This window comes from Eschrichtius robustus, chromosome 2 (genome assembly GCF_028021215.1).
Source record: "Eschrichtius robustus isolate mEscRob2 chromosome 2, mEscRob2.pri, whole genome shotgun sequence".
Lineage (NCBI taxonomy): Eukaryota > Metazoa > Chordata > Mammalia > Artiodactyla > Eschrichtiidae > Eschrichtius > Eschrichtius robustus.
The window spans coordinates 40,216,613-40,238,161 of NC_090825.1; the positions used below are offsets into that span (position 1 = coordinate 40,216,613).

The window sequence follows — 21,549 nt, forward strand, 5'->3', positions numbered from 1 at the left end:
TGCTTCTTATTTTAAAAGGAACTGGAGACTTCAGTTGTGGTGGAAATGTTCTTTTACTAGACTTGGGTGGTAGTTACATGGATGAATTCACTTTGTGATCATTTAAGCCCTTGTGTACATTTGTCAAAAATGAGGATATGTGCCATTTTCTGAATGTATTAGCTTCCTAGGGCTGCTGTAACAAATTCCCTAAACAACAGAATGTATTGTCTCATAGTTCTGGAGGCTCAAAATCCAAAATTAAGATGGTGGCAGAGCAATTCTCCCTCTGAAGACTCTAGGGGAGAATTCTTCCTTGCGTTTTCTAGTTTCTGGTGGCTCCTGGAATTCCTTGGCATTCCATGGCTTTTAGGCACACCTCTCCAGTCTTTACCTCTGTCTTCACATGGTCTTCTCTTTGTTTCTGGTTCTAAGTGTCTCACATCTCCCTCTCCTTTCTCTTATAAGGATAACAGTCATTAAATTTTGGACCCACTCTAAATATGGGATGATCTCATCTGAAGATCCTGAATTACATCTGCAGAGGTCCCATTTCCAAATAAAGTCACATTCACAGATACCAAGGGTTGGGACTTGGACACATTTGGGGGGAGGCACAATTCAACCCACTACACTGAATATATGTCATGCTTCAACTTTTTAAAAACAGGATTTTAAGAAAAAATATGGTAAACAATTTTAGAAAAATGTGGTAATCTGAGTTTCTGAATCAACAGATCTGTAGGTTTAGTGAAACAGGGAAATTTGTAGAAACTTACCACCTTATGAAGGAAAACTTCTTAATCAGTTTTTTAAAATGTTTTTACTAAATATGATGCCAAAAATAACGTTTTCAAATAAAGTTTTCAAAGGACATTGATGTGTTTTTTTTTTCCTTTTTTTAAAGAGAAGCTCATGAGAACAGTAACATATGCACATATAGAGAGAATATCTTTTAAGATACTAAAGATTTTGGGGGTTTTTATATTGTCAAATGCAGTACTCTATTAAAATGTCCAGAAAGAATATTTTTGTGTTCACCCTGTTACCCATAATGAACTCTTTTTTTTTTCTTTTGTCCTTTATAATGGACAATAATGTTGAGATTTGGGCCTTTTGACCATTGTGATCCTCAACTTTAGTCTGGTTTACAATTGGATAAGATTCAGGTTATAAAAGGAATATTATACCTGCCACTTAACCCCAGCACCATTGTATTTTAGTATGACATGTAGGTGGACATGACCGGCTTTGTCAGGGTCTCATTTCATGCCCAGTTAAATAAGTACATAAATGAAGTAATCCTTTCTTCTCAAGAATGAAATTTGATCCAATATATTAAAAGTTATTTGAGTTCCTAAATATAAAAAGCTGATAGAGTATAGTAGTTCTGTGAAAGGCTGTTTTAGTATGAGAACATACATACAAATTTAAGAATTCAGACAATGGCCTTATTCAGAAGACTGAAAGCTTAGAAGACCATTTTCTGGACCCCAGTGCATATTTGCAGTCTTTTTTTTTTCTTGGGTAGTGTTATCTGTTAAGAAATAAATGACAAGGCTTTAATTCACCACATTTGCAAATTGTCTATAAATAATAGACAATTGTCTATAAAATATGTCTTCAAAGAGAAATTTTGGAAACTTTCATATGTAGAATTGCCTGAAGATTTTGAATAAGTCCTATTTATTTCACCAAAGAATATGTCATAAAACAAAACAAAAACAAAAACAAAACTTGTCTTTACTTTATTTGACTGGTATTTTTTTAACTAACCTAACAGTCATTTTTAAGTTGATTGGAGTTCATCCAGAAAATCACTACTTGCTGGTAAAAGGTTAAAACTTAAATATTAAAAATTGGATTTCTTTTTCACAAAGCTCTTCTTATACTTTTAGAGTATTAAAAGGCAAGTATTTTATAGAAAGTGTCAACACAAATTACTGATCTTTCATCATAATATGGAACAGTAGTTGCACTCAAGAGATGAAGGAAAAATATGCTTCAGGGTTTGGCTGTGAAATAACCGACATACAACAGCATCACTCACCCCTGTAGTTTTTCACTCTAGATGCCAGGCAGGGGTGTCAGTTTGTGTATCATTCATCTCTGCCATCCTAATAAGACCAGCCTGACACAAAGCTGCAATTATTCGGTGGTGACATCACCACCATCCTGCCCTTTCGCTTGTATTTAAATAAATTGTTCTTATGTTGCATAATGGAATATTTCAACTTTAAATCTGACCTAGCAATGAAAGTCAGCGTGAGCTCTATGTCATGGTTTCATCCTGCTTTATTTTCACCTTCTGGCAATGCTTCTAACACAGACATAACATCCTGAAAGCAATTTCCAACTTGAAATGTAGAGTCCTCTTAGTAAATTTTTATATTTAATCACCTGTCTAAAAGAGGTGTTATACTTTTTCATAATATGTAGACGATCACCCCAATTAAATCCCAGTATATATCTATTACCAACTCTCTTTTAGATAGCACAGACCTTTTTAATGATTAGTTACGAAAGAAAAATAACTAAGATTGTTAGGATTTATAAAATTGGCATTAAAATTACAATAGTCACAATTACAGTAATCACTTATGGCCCTTGAGTTTTTCTCTTCTTTTTTTTAACTTCATAGATGAGTTATTTGATTATGCCTTATGTCTCACAGGTGACTAAAGGTCTTTGGAGGCAGGGTTAATGTTTATTTTCCCTTTAATCACTCATAGCTCTTCCCCATTACCTTGAACATGGTGGACCTTTATTAATGTTTGCTGAATGAATATCACATATTCATAATGTAGTCACATATATAGATTTATTTACATACTTGTGATCTACATATAGAGCAGGCTCAATAACTTTTCTCTCTTACTCTTAGTCTTTTTTAAAATTTTTAATAGCTTTAGGAGGGGTCTAGGGAAGTAAAGGAAATATTGATTGAATCAAGTCATTATAGCCTTTCTTAGCTACCCAGCCTCCTTCTTCTTCCCCATCCCTCCCCAAGTCACAGAGCAACAATAAAGCTGACAGGGGAACCACTTATTGAACTAGACGATCTCTCAGCTCCCTTCCATATTTTAGAACTCTCTCCCTCCCTCATCTCGACTTCACTCCCTCACACTATGAACCTGCTTCCTGGCAGAAATCAAGATCATGGCTGTTCCTGAGCCCCCTGTCCCATGATCGTCTCCAACAGAACTGGAGCCCACATAGGGTGCCAACCTGAGATCAGAGAGCTGAGTACTGTGATTGGCCCCCTTGGAATTGATCAACAGTGGCCAGGAGGGTGGGACACTAGATGGCTCTTTTTAGATCTGATGCTCATTCTTGAACCAGTCAGTTGTGGCCTGGGAGGTGGGATCACTTATAAACATGGCAGCACCTTCTGGAACCCCTGGTTGGAGTAAGATAGATGCCAAAAGTAGGTCGTTGCTGGCCTCTGATGAAATGGAAAGACCAAATTAGACAATAGCTAAGCATCTCATACCTTCCAATTACAAAGTTCTATGGTTTATCACTATAGCAGTCAAATATTAAGAAGGTATAATTAATTCCCTGCAGGTTCTCCTAAATTCAATAGTTTGACCTAGGATCAGTCAAATGGATTTCTTTTGCAGGAATTACAATATATAACCACATATTACCTACACTATGTTAAAATAGAGAATAAAAATTATCACTAGAAATCTGGAAGCAGATTAAATCCTGATAAATATTTTAGGTATTGAGAAAACTCTTTTTATTCTAACAGAAATATCTGTGTGTGTGTGTGTGTGTGTGTATATATAAATATATACACAGACATTTTTTTTTCTGGTGCCATTGCTTAAAAGAGTTTAGTTTTGTTTGGTTGTTTTTTCTTAAAAATTTTTATTTAGTTTTGGTAAGTTGTCAAAAGTTTTAAAATTAGAGTGTTTGTGTAGTATCACTAGACAGAAAAGGAAGACTTTGAAAAGACAGTCAAATGACCTTTCGCTGGGATAAACTACTACATAGCACCCTCAGGAACCTGACTGCTACCTCATAAAAGGGTGCATCCAGTCTAATACCACTTGATTATCCATACATTTTTATAAGATGCACTCTTTCTATAAATCTATAAGTCTTTTAAAAAAACTCTTTATAACACTATAGAATAATTATGGGCTCCATAATATGGCAATATATTTTCTGGAAAAATGTTTCCTGGTAAATGTGCATATCCCAGACATTTTACCTTTCTCTTAAATTATTTCATCTAACTTTACTACTCTGATCTTGGCCAGAGTTAAGAGTTTTCTGAAAGCTTACTCAATACACACTAATACTTCTTTTTCTGGGTTATTGTTGTAGGTATTGAAGTTTCTTTTTTATGTGATCATGAAGTTATGGTTTAGAATAAGGTTATTCTGTTGCAAAAATTTATTTTAAGAGTAATATTTTTAAAGTAAGTTGAAGTTGTTATGATAAATGTATATATAAATTAAAATATAACTTTAATCTGTTATTTGGCCATTGACTTAGTTTAGCTGAATTGTACCAATGAAGACCAAAAAAAGAAAAAAAAGGAAAAAACAACAATGGCTAGGCAAGGTAGCATAAAATTGCACATTTACATGAGATGATAATTAGACTCAACAAGAAACATTTTGTAAAGGATATTATTTATATTATATATTCATTCAGCCAACAAGTTTTATGGAACAGTTATTAGGTACCAATGAATTCGTTATTAGGTTTCCCTGTAACTAGCAGAACTGTGACTTTAAGTAATTTAAGTAACACAGAACAATGCAGAATAACATATAACATAAAAATGTCCATATGAGGGTAGTTCAGTGCTAGTGTGGGTGGCTCTACTATCATTATAATCTAGTTCTTCTATCACATAAGCTAGTTCTTCTATCACATCATTTCCATTCAAGTTCACATCATAGTCTCACATGACACTTGGAGCTTGTATTAGTCTGCTCAGGTTGCCATGACAGAATACCACAGATTGGGTGGCTTAAACAACAGAAGTTTATTTTCTCATAGCTCTGGAGACTAGAATTCCAAGATCAGGGTGCCCTCAGGGTTGGTTTCTGGTGACACCTCTCTTCCTGGCTTGTAGATAGCTGCCTTCTCACTGTGTCCTCACATGGCCTTTCCTCAGTGCGTGTGTGGAGAGAGAACGTCTGGTGTCTCTTCCTCTTCTTATCAGGACATCAGTCCTATTGGATCAGGGCCTCACCCTTATGACCTCATTTAACCTTAATCACCTCCTTAAAGTCCCTATCTCCAAATAGAGTCACACTGGGGTTAGGGCTTCAACAGATGAATTGGGAGGTGCACAATTCAGTCCATAACAGAGCTCTACCTGTTATGTAGGAATTTATAATTGAGGAAAGGAGATAGGAGAAGGACAAAAGAAGGAGGAAGCGGAAGGGTAAAAAAGGGCAAATCTTGTAGATGAGTCAGTTCTACTTAAGGAGCCCCCTGGATGTCTCCTGCAACACTTCCACTCACTGTTCATTGGTCAGTATTTAGTCACAGAACTACACACAGCTACAAGTTGTCTTTTAGCCATGTGGACTGCTACCCTGAGTAAAGTAAAGATTTTATTACTAAGAAAAAGGAAGAAATGGCTATTAGGATTCAACAAGCCATCTTTGTCATGTCTAGAAATCGTGCTAGGCATTGAGGATGAGAATATGAGTTCCTAACTTCAAGTAGTTTATGGTTCAACAGGGAAATAGAGCATGTAAACTAGTTACCTGAAATATAAAGTAATATGTCCTTTGGGATAAATGTGTAAATGTTCTATGGGAACATAGAGAAAGAATGAGTATCGGCGGGGGCGGTGACCTTGAGGTAGACTTTGAAAGATGGATGGAAGTTCATCAGGCTAAGAAGTGATTTAGACGAGAATACAAGATGTTTCAGGGAACTGCAAATATTAAAGGGTAGCCATAACTTGAAGTTCTTAGATAGACATGGTAATGAGATTGGAAAGGTGGAATGAAGCCTCATTTTAATGGGTCTAAAATGCTATGTAGGAAGTGGGACAGCATTTATCGGGCTCTGGAGAGCCAACCAAGAATTAGACAGTATTATAACCAGATATGTGTTTTTAACAATACACTTCTGGCAACAGAAAGGGAGATAAGTTGATGAATTTTTAGACAGGCATGTGTACATGTGTGTTTTATTACAAGAAACCCTTCCAAGGAAATGTGGTATTAGATTCCATTGATGTCACAGGACACAGTCTTTGTTGTCATTATTGATTCAGTTGAACTTCTGCCTCTTTAAAGATCCAAGTAATAACTTAAGATCAGAAAGTGGCAAGAATACATGGAGTGGTGAGAAATGATGAGGTCAGCAAGCTTTTTAACGTTGCAGTACTTGAGGAAAACTATCAAATACGCATTCACATTCATCTGCCATTAATCTTGTTATATCCTGTTTAAATTTGCTGATAATTGGAAAACTCCTTGGCACTTTTCCCTTCCATCTTTATATGTTTACATTTTCATAAGTAGATATTCAATCCGCCTCTAGCATGCCAGACAGTTCTAAATTGAGTGATAACCTGTTTCTTTTACATCTTCCCTGATTGCCTAGTGTTTGTGAAATATAGATGGCCAGTGGAAAGTCAGTAAGTGTTATTTGACTTACTTCCATATTTCTTAGTTAACCTTCTCCCAGAGAGAGTAAGGAATTATGAGTTCTGGAGCAGTAGATGTCTCTCTTTCTTAATGTAACTCTCAGTTCCGTGGTGAGAATTATCTGCAGTTCTCTGAAGAGGCAATAATCCATCCATATACATAGCACAGCCCTAGGATAGGAAATAAGAAACTAGACTGTGAACAACTACTGAGAAAACTGTGGAAAGAAACTAGTGAAAATTCTAGTAGTCAATACCTTTTCAGGCTAATATATTTGTTTAAGCAGTGAATGTTGGTTAATCATAGTGTTAATTCCATTTCCCAGATCTTTGGCTTTTTTGCCCTTGCAAGTTGACCCTCAGTGATGTTCACCAGAGTGCAAGCATGAGATGGCAGCTTCCTTAGCAAACCTTTGGCCATATCTCCACCACACTGTTGTTCACCTTGCCTGCCTCTGAAGTTATCCTTTTTCCCCCCTTATCCTAAGCATGACTCCTATATCTTCTTCTGCTGACCCTCACCCCTACTCTGAATGTAAGTCATGAGAATGTAGAAAGCAGGAAATGAGTAAAGATAATTAAACCCATCCATTCAAGTTCTTTTGTTTTGTGCCTCCTTGCAGCTCCAAGAAACAAAAATGGCTTTGTGTTTGTTCTAATATCTTTGTTTAAAATTATGAAAATAGAAAAAAGTTAATGAAATTTAAAAGAATTAGAGCAGTTGTATCTGTCAAAACATCTTCAAACATACAATGATAATTATACAGAGGAAATTCATAAGCTTTTTTAAATTATGAAATAGTGCAAGCAAACAAGAAAATTAAAGGAATAACATAACAAATACAAATGTACCCAATACCCAGCATTGTGAAATCTAAACATTTTCCCCAGTATTGTTTATTTTTCATAAGAAATAAAACACCATTGGGTTTTTTGAGAAAGCTCAATAATGAGCAAATCTCTATCACTTGAGGTCGGAACCAATTGGGAAATGAGAAAGAATCAGAATGGAACACAGCTGATAAATGAAATCCTCTCTATTGACCCCTAGATGAAGCTGACTTATCAGCACCAGCTCAGAGCCTGACCCTGGAGGAGTAGAACAGAGTACTTTTTGGTTTTTTGTTATGTTTTGTTTTGTTTTTTGTTCTTCTGTAGGCAGGCTCACTTCTAAGAGAAACCCAGACAGTTTCTCCTTCCAAACTCACCAATCAGTTACGTGTGAAATGTGGGGCAGGTACAGAAATAGACAAAAAATGTTACAGCTTGTGAAGCTCCCTCCACGTAGAAGGAAACATCAGGAACGGGAAGTAAGCATTTTCCTCTAAAACGTAAAGTTAAAGCCACATTTTTATCTCCTTTTGGATCCTATTCTCTTCCTTACCTTTCCTTCAGTCCAGAAGTAACCTCTACGTGAATTTTAAGATTCTTATGTATAACAAGTACTTAGTCACAAGAATTTTGGTCTGCTTCCATTTAAGGAAAATATTGGCTGCCAATTCTTAGGAATATTGACTATAACATCCGTATTTACTTCCATTTCAAGATACCCTAGTAGTCTCATGGAAAGAATGTAAAAGATGATGCTACTAGATAGGAATAGAGTTTGGATCCAAGGATGTTACTGCTCAACTAATGTTCTGAGTGCTGAAAGATCATCGTGGTCTTAGCAACAATATAGCTAAGAAAACAAAGTTTAGAGCTATCCCAAAACAGAAAAGAAAGCATCAAAAAGTTATCTCTTTCCCCTGAAAAGAAAACAAGCATTCTGCTGACCCTTACCTTCTACAATACTTCAACATTCCAGGCTACTGAGATTTTTCTTCATCTCTTATAAACAAGCCCCAGTGTCCTTTAAAATATTTTCGGATTTATTTTCCAAATTTTTCTGGGTGAATAACAAGTTATATTTGTTTAGTTTACATTATTTCCTCTTGATAAACTAGACAACTTTTAAATGGAACAGAGGTACCAAAAAGCTTCTGAATGAAAAGGATGTTTGGTAGTGAATGATATAATGGAAAATTGCTATAATAAGTAACTAAGAAGGGAAAAAATTATACAGAATAATTTTAGTTTAAGTGGTGGTATATTACTAGGGGCAGAGCTGAGCTGTCCGGAAAAATTAGCCTATTAAATGGAAGAGGAGAATCAATAATGGCATCTCTTAGTATCTGGAATTTGAAATTGCCAGTTAAAGCTACTAGGTAACTCTAGGATGAGCAATTATTTTCTTACAGATTTTGGGTTTAGTTGCAGTATACTGTTGGAGTTTGCACAGTATTTCATTTTGTTGGTTACCTTCATGAAGCCCTTAATTTATTAATATTAATAATTGACCACTTGTGTGTCAAACCAGAAAGTATTTAGATAATTGTATTCCAAAAAAGGAATATTACAAATATTCTTATATATATATATGTGTGTGTATATATATATATATATATATATATATATATATATATACTTTGCCTCCTGCTTCTGAGCAATATAACAAAGTTTTTAAAAAATGAGACATTAAGGCAAGCTAAGTCTAGTAACCCTTTGTGACACACAGCAAAATAAAATATAGGTAGACTTCATTTTATGTGTTGTGTTCTTAAGCCTTGCATAAAAATCACATTTTTAAAAGTCTAGGCATGCTCCCTCTTTGAAAGAACATTATAGCTGACTCACCATGCCAATAATTACTTTCCAATCTAAATAATCACAACCTAATTTAATTGATTTTTTTCACATGTTGGAATTTCACTAAGCAAAGAATGTCTGTTAGATTTTATAGGTGATACCATAATGCAGTATAAACAATCATATTTTTTAAAAAGCACTAAACTTTCACTCTTTAAATTTCAACAGTCTAAATAAATGTTTCAAGTAAGACATATATTTGAAGATTTTATGATTATTCTTTTACGTTTATTTCTAATTTATTTTTTGTTACACACAAGTGTGTTTTCAATTTGAAAATTTTAGTTCCAAACTCCAATTGTACAATTAAGAAAAAGAGAATGGTTTTTCACTCTTTTTGTATTACTTGTACATTAAATAACTGGACAATCCTTTTTTCACATTTTTGACATGCCATTGGCTCAATCTCAGAGTCCAGTCTTAGCCAGCTACCATATGCATTCTGTCCATCGATGCCTTAGAAGAAGGAACCTGAATAAAAAGTTGTACTTTTATTGACAGATTCTTTTCAGTGAATTTTATAACTCACATATAATTTCTTCTCAGTGAAACTTATGAGCCAGTAACACGTTGCTAGTCTTAAGGTTTTTTTTGCTAGTATGTACAACAGATAGTTTCATGGGTCAGGAAATCAAAGAAGTAGTATATGCAGTTATATGAATGATTTTCAATTTCCTAATTTTCATTGGAGCTATTAAACATATAAACAATCAAATAAGTAAAAAAAAGAAGTGGCATAAACTCATTGTCCCCAGAGAAGCAATGGAAGTATCTGATAGTAACCATGCTTCACAGACTTGGACGTGTATATGGCCTTCAATAGCCAACACTGAAGCCATCCAGAAAAATTGTCCCATTAAATGATATAGGAGAATCAATATGGAATCTCTTAGTGCCTGGAATTGGATATTGACAGTTAAAGCTACTAGGTAAATTGAAAATAATTTATTTTATATTATATACTACCTCTTTGCACTTCTGGCCCTGAAAAGTACTTGTTGTGCCTACTAACAAAAATAACCTTAAAACTGGCAATGTCTTACGGTCTCACTGAGAAGAAATTATTTATTAATTAATAAAGTTCATTGAAAAGTTTTCATTAACAAAAACACAACATTCCCTCAGATTCTTACACATCTAAAGACTTCATATGTCATATATCTGGGTAAACACTTAAATAGGGTGCAACCCTACTCTGTTTTGAATTGCAATACGCCTTTCCATGTGCAGCTCTCCATGCTGTGTAGTCACAGAAAGTAATGAGTTCAGCTCTCAGGACACCAGGGCAGCTGGAGAACAGAGTTCTGTGCTCATGTTGCTTGCACAAACATACAAGCTGTGTTTCCCACAGTGGGATCCAGGGACCCCTAAGGTTCTGCATCTTTTTTATCCTGTAAAACACAGAGCCAGAAGATGATGGTTATAGGGTGGAGGCACTGGGTTCTGAGACTGTTTAAGAATTTCAGGAGAAGGCACAGTCTGAGAGGAGCCGGCAAAGCAGGCAATTATTTGTGGTGGGAAGATATGGGAAAAAAACAGATGTCTGTAGATACTACAAAAATTGATAAGGATTTTTAACAAAGGGTGTTTGGGAAACACTCCATTGGAGTTTAATATTCTGGGCAGCACTTATGGAAGGAGACAAGTTCTTACAGCCAGAATGACCTTTATACTAAAAACTTCATTTCTCTGTTTATTCCATCCTGTTCCATTTAACAAACTTGTATTACACACCTACTGTGTGCCAAGAATTAGACCTCCTTGCCTCTTTCCTACCAGTCATATACAGATATGCACATATACACACACTCACTTTGAAGTTCAAATACCATTTGTAGTAACTGGAGGCCCACAGGACATTAGTACTGAAAGTCAAAACAATTCCCTCACTACAGCAAGCCGAAGTTAAAAAGCAGCTTCCCAGGATGAAACCTGGAAAATGCTTGATCATCGAGGTATTTATTTGGATTGGCTTTTCTGGGCTTGCTGATGGAGGTTGATATCTTGCTGACATATTACATCATTTCTGTTGAAAGGACTTTGAATGGTGAGATTGAGCCAGATTTTCTTCTTACATAACTGTATAGGGAAGCTCCGCTTGTTTGAAGGAGACAGTGAGTTAGCTATGGTGTTTTTTCCAGAAAATATAGGTTTTCTGTATTTGAGATTATGACGTCATTTCCAAACATTTGTGTCGATTCTATACTCTGTGCTCAAGGCTTTAATATTGTCTTATTTTCATTCTATTTTTACTTCCTGTGTCTTCACCACTGGAGTTCTTTGGCTCCTCCTTCTCAAGATTGCAATGCTATAAAAGTAATCATCTCAGATTTCAACTAGAATTGTATAGTGCTATCACTTTTGTGGACAGATTCACTTATACTCTTGATCAAATTTTATCTTTTAAGGCAACATGTACACAAAATTGAGTTCCAACTCACTTAAACTAATTAAGATTTCAGATCCACAGTACGAATACTTTAAAGATGTTTTGTTATATATTTCAAGGTGAGGAAGGGCCTTCCATCTTTCACCAACTTTTATCATTAAAATGTTTTTCTTCCAACTCCTGGAGTGCCTCAAAGTTGAATATATTTTATTTGAATTTAAGGAGGAAAAAAATTAAATTTGGAGTAATGTAAAATACCTAATGTATCACAGAATTAGTTATAGTGAGTGTATATGATTTGGGGAGTTTATATCCATTCGAGCAGGGGTGGATGAACTCTCTTCATCTGAAGGCTTTGGTACAACAAGAGATAAGGATGTACCAGTGCTCAGGTTTGGGGAGTACAGAGGAGTCTTGCGCCCTGCAACACAAAGCTTGCATTCCTAGGTGTGCTCCCTCATTCTCAGGTGGCTGAAGACGGTGACTCAGTGTGGCCTAAATGTATGAGAAGAGTCACTGCAGGCTCATCCTGTTCTTAGAATAGACTTAAAATGTTTGAAGTCAGTTGGAGGGGAGTAGGTTGTCATTGGAGTGAGAGAAGCCTCAACTTGCTGTTGGCTCAGAGCCTGGGTGACATCAGCAATATGCATCACCACTTGGGGGACTGAGATGAGAATCCAAGGGATCTAACTGAGAGGACAGGATCACCTGCCCTCCTCCTCAGCTAGCCCTTCCACTTGGAAGGCCTGACACCCTCATCTTAGATTTTCTTTACAAATGTCATTGCAGCTAGGTTTAGAAACAGGAAATTTGCTACTGAAATGAGTCAATGAACCCACTGTCCTGCCCGCAATAATAGAACACATCTGTATCACTTTTCAATATACAATCTGGTCATCAGAATGGAGGGAAATCCACTTCTAAAAGAAAACTCAAATGCCAGATGGTAAACTGACTCTTTGGAGTCTACCTATGAAAGCAGTTAACTCACTTATTGAGCATTCTTTATTGCTACATGAATAATTTGTATATCTCACAGCAGCCAATACCTGGAAGATATTTATAAGCTTCTTTTAAATATGATAAACTGGGGTTCACTTGCCATTTTTTTTCTCAGCTAGGCTATAAGATCTGTGAAAACAGGAACACCATCTTTTTATGTCTGTATCTCCAGGGCCCAACATGTATCCAACCCAAAATAACGACTTGATTAAAATTTGTGGAGTAGTTTAATAAATATGAATAATTGAATAAATAATATAAGTGAAAGTGTTAGGTTTAAGCCCAGGCTCATATGTCTCTAAAGATCACCATCTTTCTACACTGTCAAGGAATTTGTTCTAAAAACCATTAATTAACTATAATAACACAATTACTATGATTTCCGACCTCATTAGTGTATCATCGTTTCACTCTTTATATTAAAAATAATAAAATAATGTTAATTGCATGATTTCTATTATTTCTAGATTGGATAAACATGTGTAGGAAGTTGTTGAAAGAAAGCAATAGCATTTTAACATACATTCCTAGTCACCAATTATTTGATACCCTCTTGCCTTGGGCTTGGAGTTTAAAATATTCAGAATTCCATTGGCTATTAAATACTCCAGTCTGGATATTACCAGGTCAAAATTTCTGGACTACCCTATGAAAGACAGACTTTTTTCATTAAGAAGCAAACAATCAAACAGGCTTCAATGACTTTTTTTGGAACTCAGAGGATGTGTGAAGGAGGGGGACCTTCCTTCCACATGAAAGTCAATACCCACTAGAGATGCCCAGACTTTTCCCTCTTCATTCAGCTTTTCCTGCCAATCTTACACTCAAATGCTTCAAAGCTACAAGATGATTCAGAGCTCTCATGGGCCATTTGAGGGTTTTGTTGAGCTGGGTTGTTATTTTCTTATTTTTATTAATCTTACTAACTTAATAGCACTCTGGTCATAGCGAGTCTATGATTTGACCTCAGAAGACCAATGTTGATGTCTTATCTCTGCCACTAGCACAGCCTGACCTTGGACAAATCACTTAACCCCTCTGAGCTCCAGTTTCCAGCACACAAAAAGAGAGTAAGGACTGCTATCCTCCTAGCCTCTGCAGTTTACTGACTAGCTCAATACCTTTGTTTATATGAAAATATTTGTAAGCAGAAAACATTGCACAACAGTAGGTTACTTCTCCGCCTCCCTCTCTCTTTCTCTCATTTAGTTGTCTTACACATCATATTCCATCCTAGAGTAAAGAAATTGCACAAAATGATCTCTTTCACAAGAGCTATCCTTCAATACCAACGACCTCATCATCCTCTTCAGCTTTTAGCCCTTAGATATATAACTCATATAACCATATTTGAAGGGGAGCAAGGCTTTCCACTTCTTTTCTACCTAAACATGTGTGTTTTAGCTGAAGTCCCAGTACAGCTTTATCTAGCTGGGTAGCCATGACTTATCTCCTTATGACAACCTTCCCCTCACTCCCAGCATCCTCCCAGCCATGGCCACTGTGGAAGAGCCTCCTCCCCAAATTACTTCTCAGAAGATGGAATTACATGGACTCATAGTAGCCTCTCTTCTAAACTCATCCCCATGTCACCTTCTACTAACTCTTCCCAGTTTTAGTGCTAAGGTATACAAATTGGATTAATGTAAATGATTTGGGAGTCCTGAAGAAATGTAGGCAAATTTCTCTATCATCTTAAGCCTCCTTCTCCTATTCTGTCCAATGGTAATAATAATGGTATTTGATTGTAGGCTTGTTAGCAAATTAAATGAGATGGAGCATGTGAGATGTAACACATAGTAAGTATACTATATAGCTGTTAATATTATTAAAGGAAAAACTCTCTCTTTTGCTGGTACATGTGAAATCAGGATTTAATTTTGACATCTGATTATTGTCTATGTTTCCCATCATTTTCACCCTATGTTGCCCCCTAAAGCCACCTCGGTCTGTTTGCTCTTTTTTTTAACTTTGATTAAGAACAAGTATGACAAAAAAAAGAATAAGTATGATTTTGCTTTACTTCCGGTACATAAAGTTCCAAGACAACTTAATATAGCAACATGAACATTGAACTAAAAGTTATGAGAAGCTGCTTTTACTGTTTATGTACTCCTTTAAATCAAAAGAACAAGATGTAAACCATTTTTTTTTAATGTCACCTCCTGTGCTTCAGGCTCCTTGGTGCCTTAGAAAACATGAAAGAGGCTGATTTACAATCACTTTGGGCAAATTGCCTGTGGAATTCTGAGGACAGGAAATGAAAAAAAGTGCAGCACACACCCCCGGACATTCCACACAACATGTAGAATAAACAAACAGGCCCCAAAAAGGAAACCAAAAGCTCTTGGTCTTATGTTGAGGAGCACCATGAATGCCCTTTGAGAAAGCATATATTAAAGATGATGAAGTTCTGGGAAAACCCTTCAGGAGTGGTGAAGTTGACCCTGATTAAAGAAAATCCTTTTCCCCTTATGTCTAAAGTATGGTGAGTAGTTTTAATTTAGGTAAATTCTGTTACCTGCATCAACATTATGAGAGAGGAGTACCATATTACAGACCTGTACTTCTCAGACCTTAACAGGAGTCTGGTTTTCTGGGGAACTTGTTGCAATGTAGATACTGATTCAGGAAATCTGGGGAAGGCCTGAGATTCTGGATCCCTCACAAGCTCCCAGGTGATGCAGTTGCTGCTGGTCTGCAGGCCACAGTTGGTTTTCAGGCACCTTCTTCAACAAAATCATTGGTGGTGGTTTCCTGCTCTTTATCTATAATACAGTGGTTTTCAACTCTGGGTGATTTTAGCCCTAGGGTAAATTGGCAGTGTCTGGAGACATTTTTGATCTTCACAACTCAGGGGGGCTGCTAACATCACATGGCTAGGGCCACAGATGTTGTCAAACACCCTACAGTGCAAAGGGTAGCCCCTCGTAACAAAGAATTTCCTGACCCAAAATGTCAGTAGTGCCAAAGTTGAGAAATCCTGCTGTAGAAGTACTGTTCTGTGTACCTCTCATATCAAAAATAATCTGTTGAAAGTGTTCCAAAAAAACTGTGAGGAAAGAGTAGGAACATGTACTATTTAGTTTGGAGTAGAGAGTGAACAGTGTTTAAAACTGTCTTCAATATATGAAAGGCCATTATGCAGAAGATGGTAACCAGCTGTTCTCCATCATCCTTGAAGAATGAACAGGAAATGTACATAAATGGACTTGTGCTACCCATCCATTCTTTTTCTGCATCTTCCACGCCAGCCAGGCAAATCTCTCTATGATCTTGCAACCATATTTGTACCGTTCTGTATCTTATTACTTGCAGAGACCCTCCCAAATCCTTGGGACATATTTTCCTCTCACTGCCAAGTTGTATCTCTCCCTCTCCTTAAAAATCTAACTTAAAATTTCCATCTCCATAAAGTCTTCTTTAACTAAGATGAAATAGTTTCCAGTTCGCTTCTACCACTGGCCCACTTTCTCCTTCAATGTATTATCTTTCATTCTATGAATATGTTATTGCCCATCTATGTACAAGGAGCTGTGCTAGATTTTGAGAAAGGATAAGCAAGATGAGTAAGAGAGTCCCTGCCTTTAAGAATTTTCCGATCTAGGGGAAAAAAAATCTCACACAGGTAACTACAACATAGATAGTATTTAATAATTATTTCTCTGAGGGATTTTTTTTAAAAAATAAAAGAAGAGGGCTTAGTAGTTAAAAGATTATTTCCAGGTGGGGAGATCAAAGGAAGACTTTATAAGTAGGTATACAGAAGTATCTTCTTATGAAAAATAATTTTCTCTAAGTTATGTACAATTTTGTGCATCAAATAAGCATTTAATATTGTTACCAAAATTTGAAGGTTATTAATTAGAGCATGGAATGAATTGAAGTCTGAATTTAGACTGTACTTATGGCAGAGTTTACAGTGAATAAGGAAAGAAATTTTTTCTGTTTACATGTAGCTGTATATCATGGTTTTAACAGAGGAGAGTGAATTTAATCACCTCTGAATATACCTTATGATGCTGTGTGATTTTATAAGGGCGTACTCTTTGGGAAGAATTTTTAGTTACATCCAGGAGGGGAATACTTTGGAACTTCACAAGTACACTTTAAAAACCAGTACCAGAGATGGAATTTGGCACCATCCAGAACCCTTTCAGGAGAGAGTCTCACCTATAAAAGATTTCCATTACCTGAACTACAAAGAAGTTGAAGAGATTTAACCCTCATTGAATATGTAGTGTGTGCCAGACATTGAGTAAATTCTTTAGATATATCATCTAATTTAATCTCAACAGATTAGCCTCTCAACCTGTGAGGCCATCACCACCAACACTAGAAGGAGATGTCAGTATTAAGTATAAGTTTTCACCCACTGCTTGATTCAGAGAGGGAAGCAGAGCAAATCTCGAGCCTGCATAAGCCAGCTCTGGGTGGAAACAGTCAGCTTGCCTTCCTTTTCGTAGCAACAAGGAGAAAGCTACCTCTCTCGAGGCTTAAATGGTGATGCTTGTATCCTCTGTAGTTAAAACAGGAAAATGAAGCTGTTTACGTTTCATAGTGGCCATGGTTTGCTGTAGGGATCACTACTGGAAAATTATCTGTGACTGCATTAGTCATGTGTGAGCATGAGTTTCTGCCAGCTCCTTCCCACACATTCTGAAATCTTTAGTTCTGGGAAGGGTACAGATACTGAATTACTATGGGATTTTGTTTGAATGTTAATACTTATGTTCTTTAAAGTCATTATGTTGATTTCCAGTCAGTAATACAGTTAACATTGCAGACCTTTATTGTCGTTCCCATTCTTTGAGCGTCATTGCTCTTTTTAATAAACGCTCAGCTTTGAATGGTAACCTCAAGAATGCCTTCATAATTCAAAACATAGTGGAATCTTAGTTAACTCTACGTAACTGGACTTTGTTTTCCCTCTTAAAGTTCTAGGCTTCTGCATATCATTCAATGTTGATGTGAAAAACTCATTGACTTTCAGCGGCCCAGTGGAGGACATGTTTGGATATACTGTTCAACAATATGAAAATGAAGAAGGAAAATGGTAAGTTAATGGGTTTTGTTGTTGTTGTTTAGTTTTCTTACAAGGTAATGGAAAATATTATTTGGTTACAGTTCGTTTTATGAATGAGACTTAGAATGAATCGTTTATGGTAGGAAATGCAGTCTGATCATTTGGTAATGGAAACTGACAAAGTGAAAAAGGAAAAATTCCTTGGCAATATTAAAAGACATGGTTAATGATTCTGTTGAAACCTGGGTTGACCTCAAGGAAACTCCTTATCCAAAATAGTCATTGTTTTGTAATTATGTTATTCTGGCAAGAGTTCTTTAATTGTTCTCATTTTAGCATGGCTGAAATTCAGCAGGAGGTATTGGTAGGCAGATGAGATCACTTCCATAATATAATATTGGGCTTATATTTTTGGTGCTTTACTGACCTACTGAGTTTGGTCTATTACTTATAATGAACCTTACTGAATTTCTTTTATACACTTTAAAACCCTTTAATATTGGTTAAGTTCAATTTAGTATGTTTTTTTAAATCACATTTAACTTTTGAAAATTATACAAAATTATTGGAGTTCTTTTGCTTTATATTTAACATAATTTTTAGTGAGTCTTTTTTTTTTAAATTGGACCTTGTAGAAAAAGAGAACAGGAGTTAAACTTTGCTTCAGTTTAGTAACAAACTAAACAAGCCCATTTTTCTAGTAACTACAGTAATACAAACAAAAATGGATCTATATCTGTTTGGAAAACAGTGAGCTATCTCTCTACTATATTTCACAGATGAAAAGATGTGACTTTTCGATATTTCATTTTATCTTCTAGACTTGCTTAATTTGACAATAATCCTCTAAATAGTATCAAAGTAAGAATTTGAGCTCTCACATTTTTCAAGTACAGATATTGTATCCTGGTATAAACTAAAATTTGTGGAGGTGCTTCACTCTTCTTCTCTCCCGATAAATATCTCAGATAAGACATCTAATAATAGAATATGAGTTTTTATATCCTCTGTCCTTCAATCCTATACTCTCACTTTACCACCCACCTCCTTTTTTAAGGTTAAACAGATAAAGTCATCCCTCTAGACACCAATTTTATTCTTTTAGGCATTATGTCTGCAATTCAGGGAGTTCTACCTCTGGGAGAATAATGTGAGTGGGCCAACTGGTCAAGCTTCTCTTCGTGCATAAGCTAGAATAAACTGAAACTCAGTGCATGTTTTTCTTAAAAAGCTTAACTTTTACGTAAAACACATGTTACACTGAATTTTTCACTTATTACTAATAGTTACATAAATTTTAAAGAGGAATAGCAAAACTTAAAGTCTTAAACCACCTACTTAAAATGAACTGTCTTTTTAAAGAATAGTCAAATAACAGTCAGCCCTTCCTATTCACGGGTTTCGCATTCGCTAATTAAACCAACTATGGTACCAGAGTTGCGGTGGGCGGACTGTACCAGGCCGTTTTATATAAGGGACTTGAGCACATGCGAAGTTTTGTAGCCACTGGGGTCCTGGAACCAATCCCCCACGGATGCCTAGGGATGACTGTATTGTTAGCAGATTTTACGAAAGTCTGGTTTTCATCCTCTGATAATGAGGAAAGCCTGTAAGTTTCCTCCCTCATCCAGTCCTGTCTGTCTGATTTTAGGGCAGTCTGCTATCAGAAGCCCTGAGTTATCTGAATCTTAATAGAGTAAGAATCTTAATAATCTTAATAGAGTAAGAAGGCATTCATGTTTCCTCTTGGAACTTTAGTGCACCCATATGATCTCTTCAATTCAAGAAGGAGGAAGTGATGCTTGATTCTTAAGCTGAATCTTGAAAGATGACTTACCTTTCAATAACAGAAGAGATGTCACTCCAAGCTGGGAAGCTACATAAACAAGGGCATAGACCTGAGAATAAGTGAGAGTGTTGGTAAGCAAACAGGTCTGACGTTGGGATGATAGAGGGGAAAGACCTTAAAAGCCAGACAAAGGAGCTTGTACCTAAGTAGAGGGTACTGAGACGCCATTATAGGTTGTTTTATGAAACTTAGTTTAGGAAATTATGTATAGATTGGATTGGAGAAAGGAGTGCCTGAAATCGGGGAAATCCATAGGCAAGCAAGAACAGCAATCTGCTTAAACAATGAGGCCTGGACAAGGAGGGTGAACTGCAATGAAAGAATAGTGTACCCAAGATAAATGTTGGTGAATAATTAAGTCTTAGTGGATGTCTGGGAATGGCAAATGAAGGTGTAGGAGGTGTCAAACATATTCCAAAATGTCTACACTGGATTACCGGGAAGTGGGTAGTCATTCAGAGACAAATGTACAGGAAAGGAAAATCAGTTTTATCAGGAAGTTGATGAGTATGGTTTTAAACAGCTTGAGTTCAAGGTAATGTCTAGGTACTTGGAAACTTCAAAATGGAAAACAGAAAGAGGGAGAAGTTCGTGTATTAGGGGAAATGTTTAGAAAGCAAGAACTGGTTTTGGTTCCCGCCTGCAACCCTGTGCATTGCCCAGCATCTGGCACAGGACCTTAAGCATAATATGTACTCAATAATGCACTCAACTCAGTTGGCTGAACAACTGAATCTAGTTTAACTTCCTGTCCTTGTTGATGAAAAAACAAAACACATAAAAAAGTAAGGTTAAAAGTGACTCTCTCATGACTATTATCAAAACAAACAAAGTGGTGGCAAGTATGTGGAGAAAAGGGAACATTTGTACACGTTAGTGGGACAGTAAATTGGTGCAGCCACTATGGAGAACAATATAGAGGTTCCTCAAAAAAATTGAAAATAGAGCTACCCAGTTCTGGGTAAATATCCAAAGGAATTGAAATCAAGATCTCAAAGAGATATCTGCATTATTCACATGTTCATTGCAGCATTATTCACAATAACCAAGACTTGAAAGCAATCTAAATGTCCATTGTCAGATGAATAGATTTTAAAAATATGTTATATACATACAGTAGAATATTATTCTGCCTTAAAAGAAGAGGAAAAATTTTCCATTTGAGACAACATGGATGAACCTGGGGGACGTCTTGCTAAGTGAGATTAGCCTGGTGCAGGACAAATACCACATGACTCCAGTTATATGAGGAACCTAAAATAGTCAGACTCGTAAAAGCAGAGCATAGAATGGTGGTTACCAGGGGTTCAGAGGAGGGGAAAACAAGGAAACATTAGTCAAAGGGTACAAAGTTTCAGTTAAACAAGATGAATAAATCCTAGAGGTTTACTATACAGTACAGTGCCTATAGTTAGCAACACTGTGTTGTACACTTAAAATTTGTTAAGAAGGTAGCTCTTAAGTTGTGTTCTTATCACAAAATAACCACTACTAAAGAAAGCAGGAGGAAACTTTTGGAGGTGATGGATATGTTTATGGCATAGATTGTGATGATGGTTTTAAGGATGTATACTTCTCTCCAAACTCATCAAGTTGTATACATTAAATCGGTACAGCTTTGTGTATGTCTTTCATGCTTCAATAAAGTGTTTGTTGTTTTTTTTTTAAAGTGACTCCCCTAGGGAAATATAACTACTTGGGAACAGAGCAGAAAATAGGACTCAAGTCTCTCCACTCCAGTCTAGGACTGTTGTCCTTAGTAGAACTATATTAAAAAGTAAATGTTGATAATAACTGTATCTGGCGTATAATACTTTACATTTTAATATGTGTGTGAGAGTTTGTGAGCATTTGAATGTATATATGGATATCAGATACTTTGATTCCATTCTGACATTCCATAGTGACAATGATTTTATGGAAAAGGTGTGAAAAATCAGGGAAACAAAAACAGTGTGGCCAATTGAATTTAAAAGTAAGTA

The 21,549-nt window shown here is 36.1% G+C and overlaps 1 protein-coding gene across 1 annotated transcript in view; it reads left to right on the forward strand.

The window, feature by feature from the left end:
• ITGA1 (integrin subunit alpha 1) overlaps positions 1-21,549 on the forward strand; it is a 172,499-nt gene that overhangs the window by 40,529 nt on the left and 110,421 nt on the right. Inside the window, exon 2 of the mRNA XM_068535329.1 lies at positions 17,631-17,748. Within this exon, the coding sequence (XP_068391430.1) occupies positions 17,631-17,748 (118 nt within the window). The remainder of the gene's footprint in view (positions 1-17,630; positions 17,749-21,549) is intronic.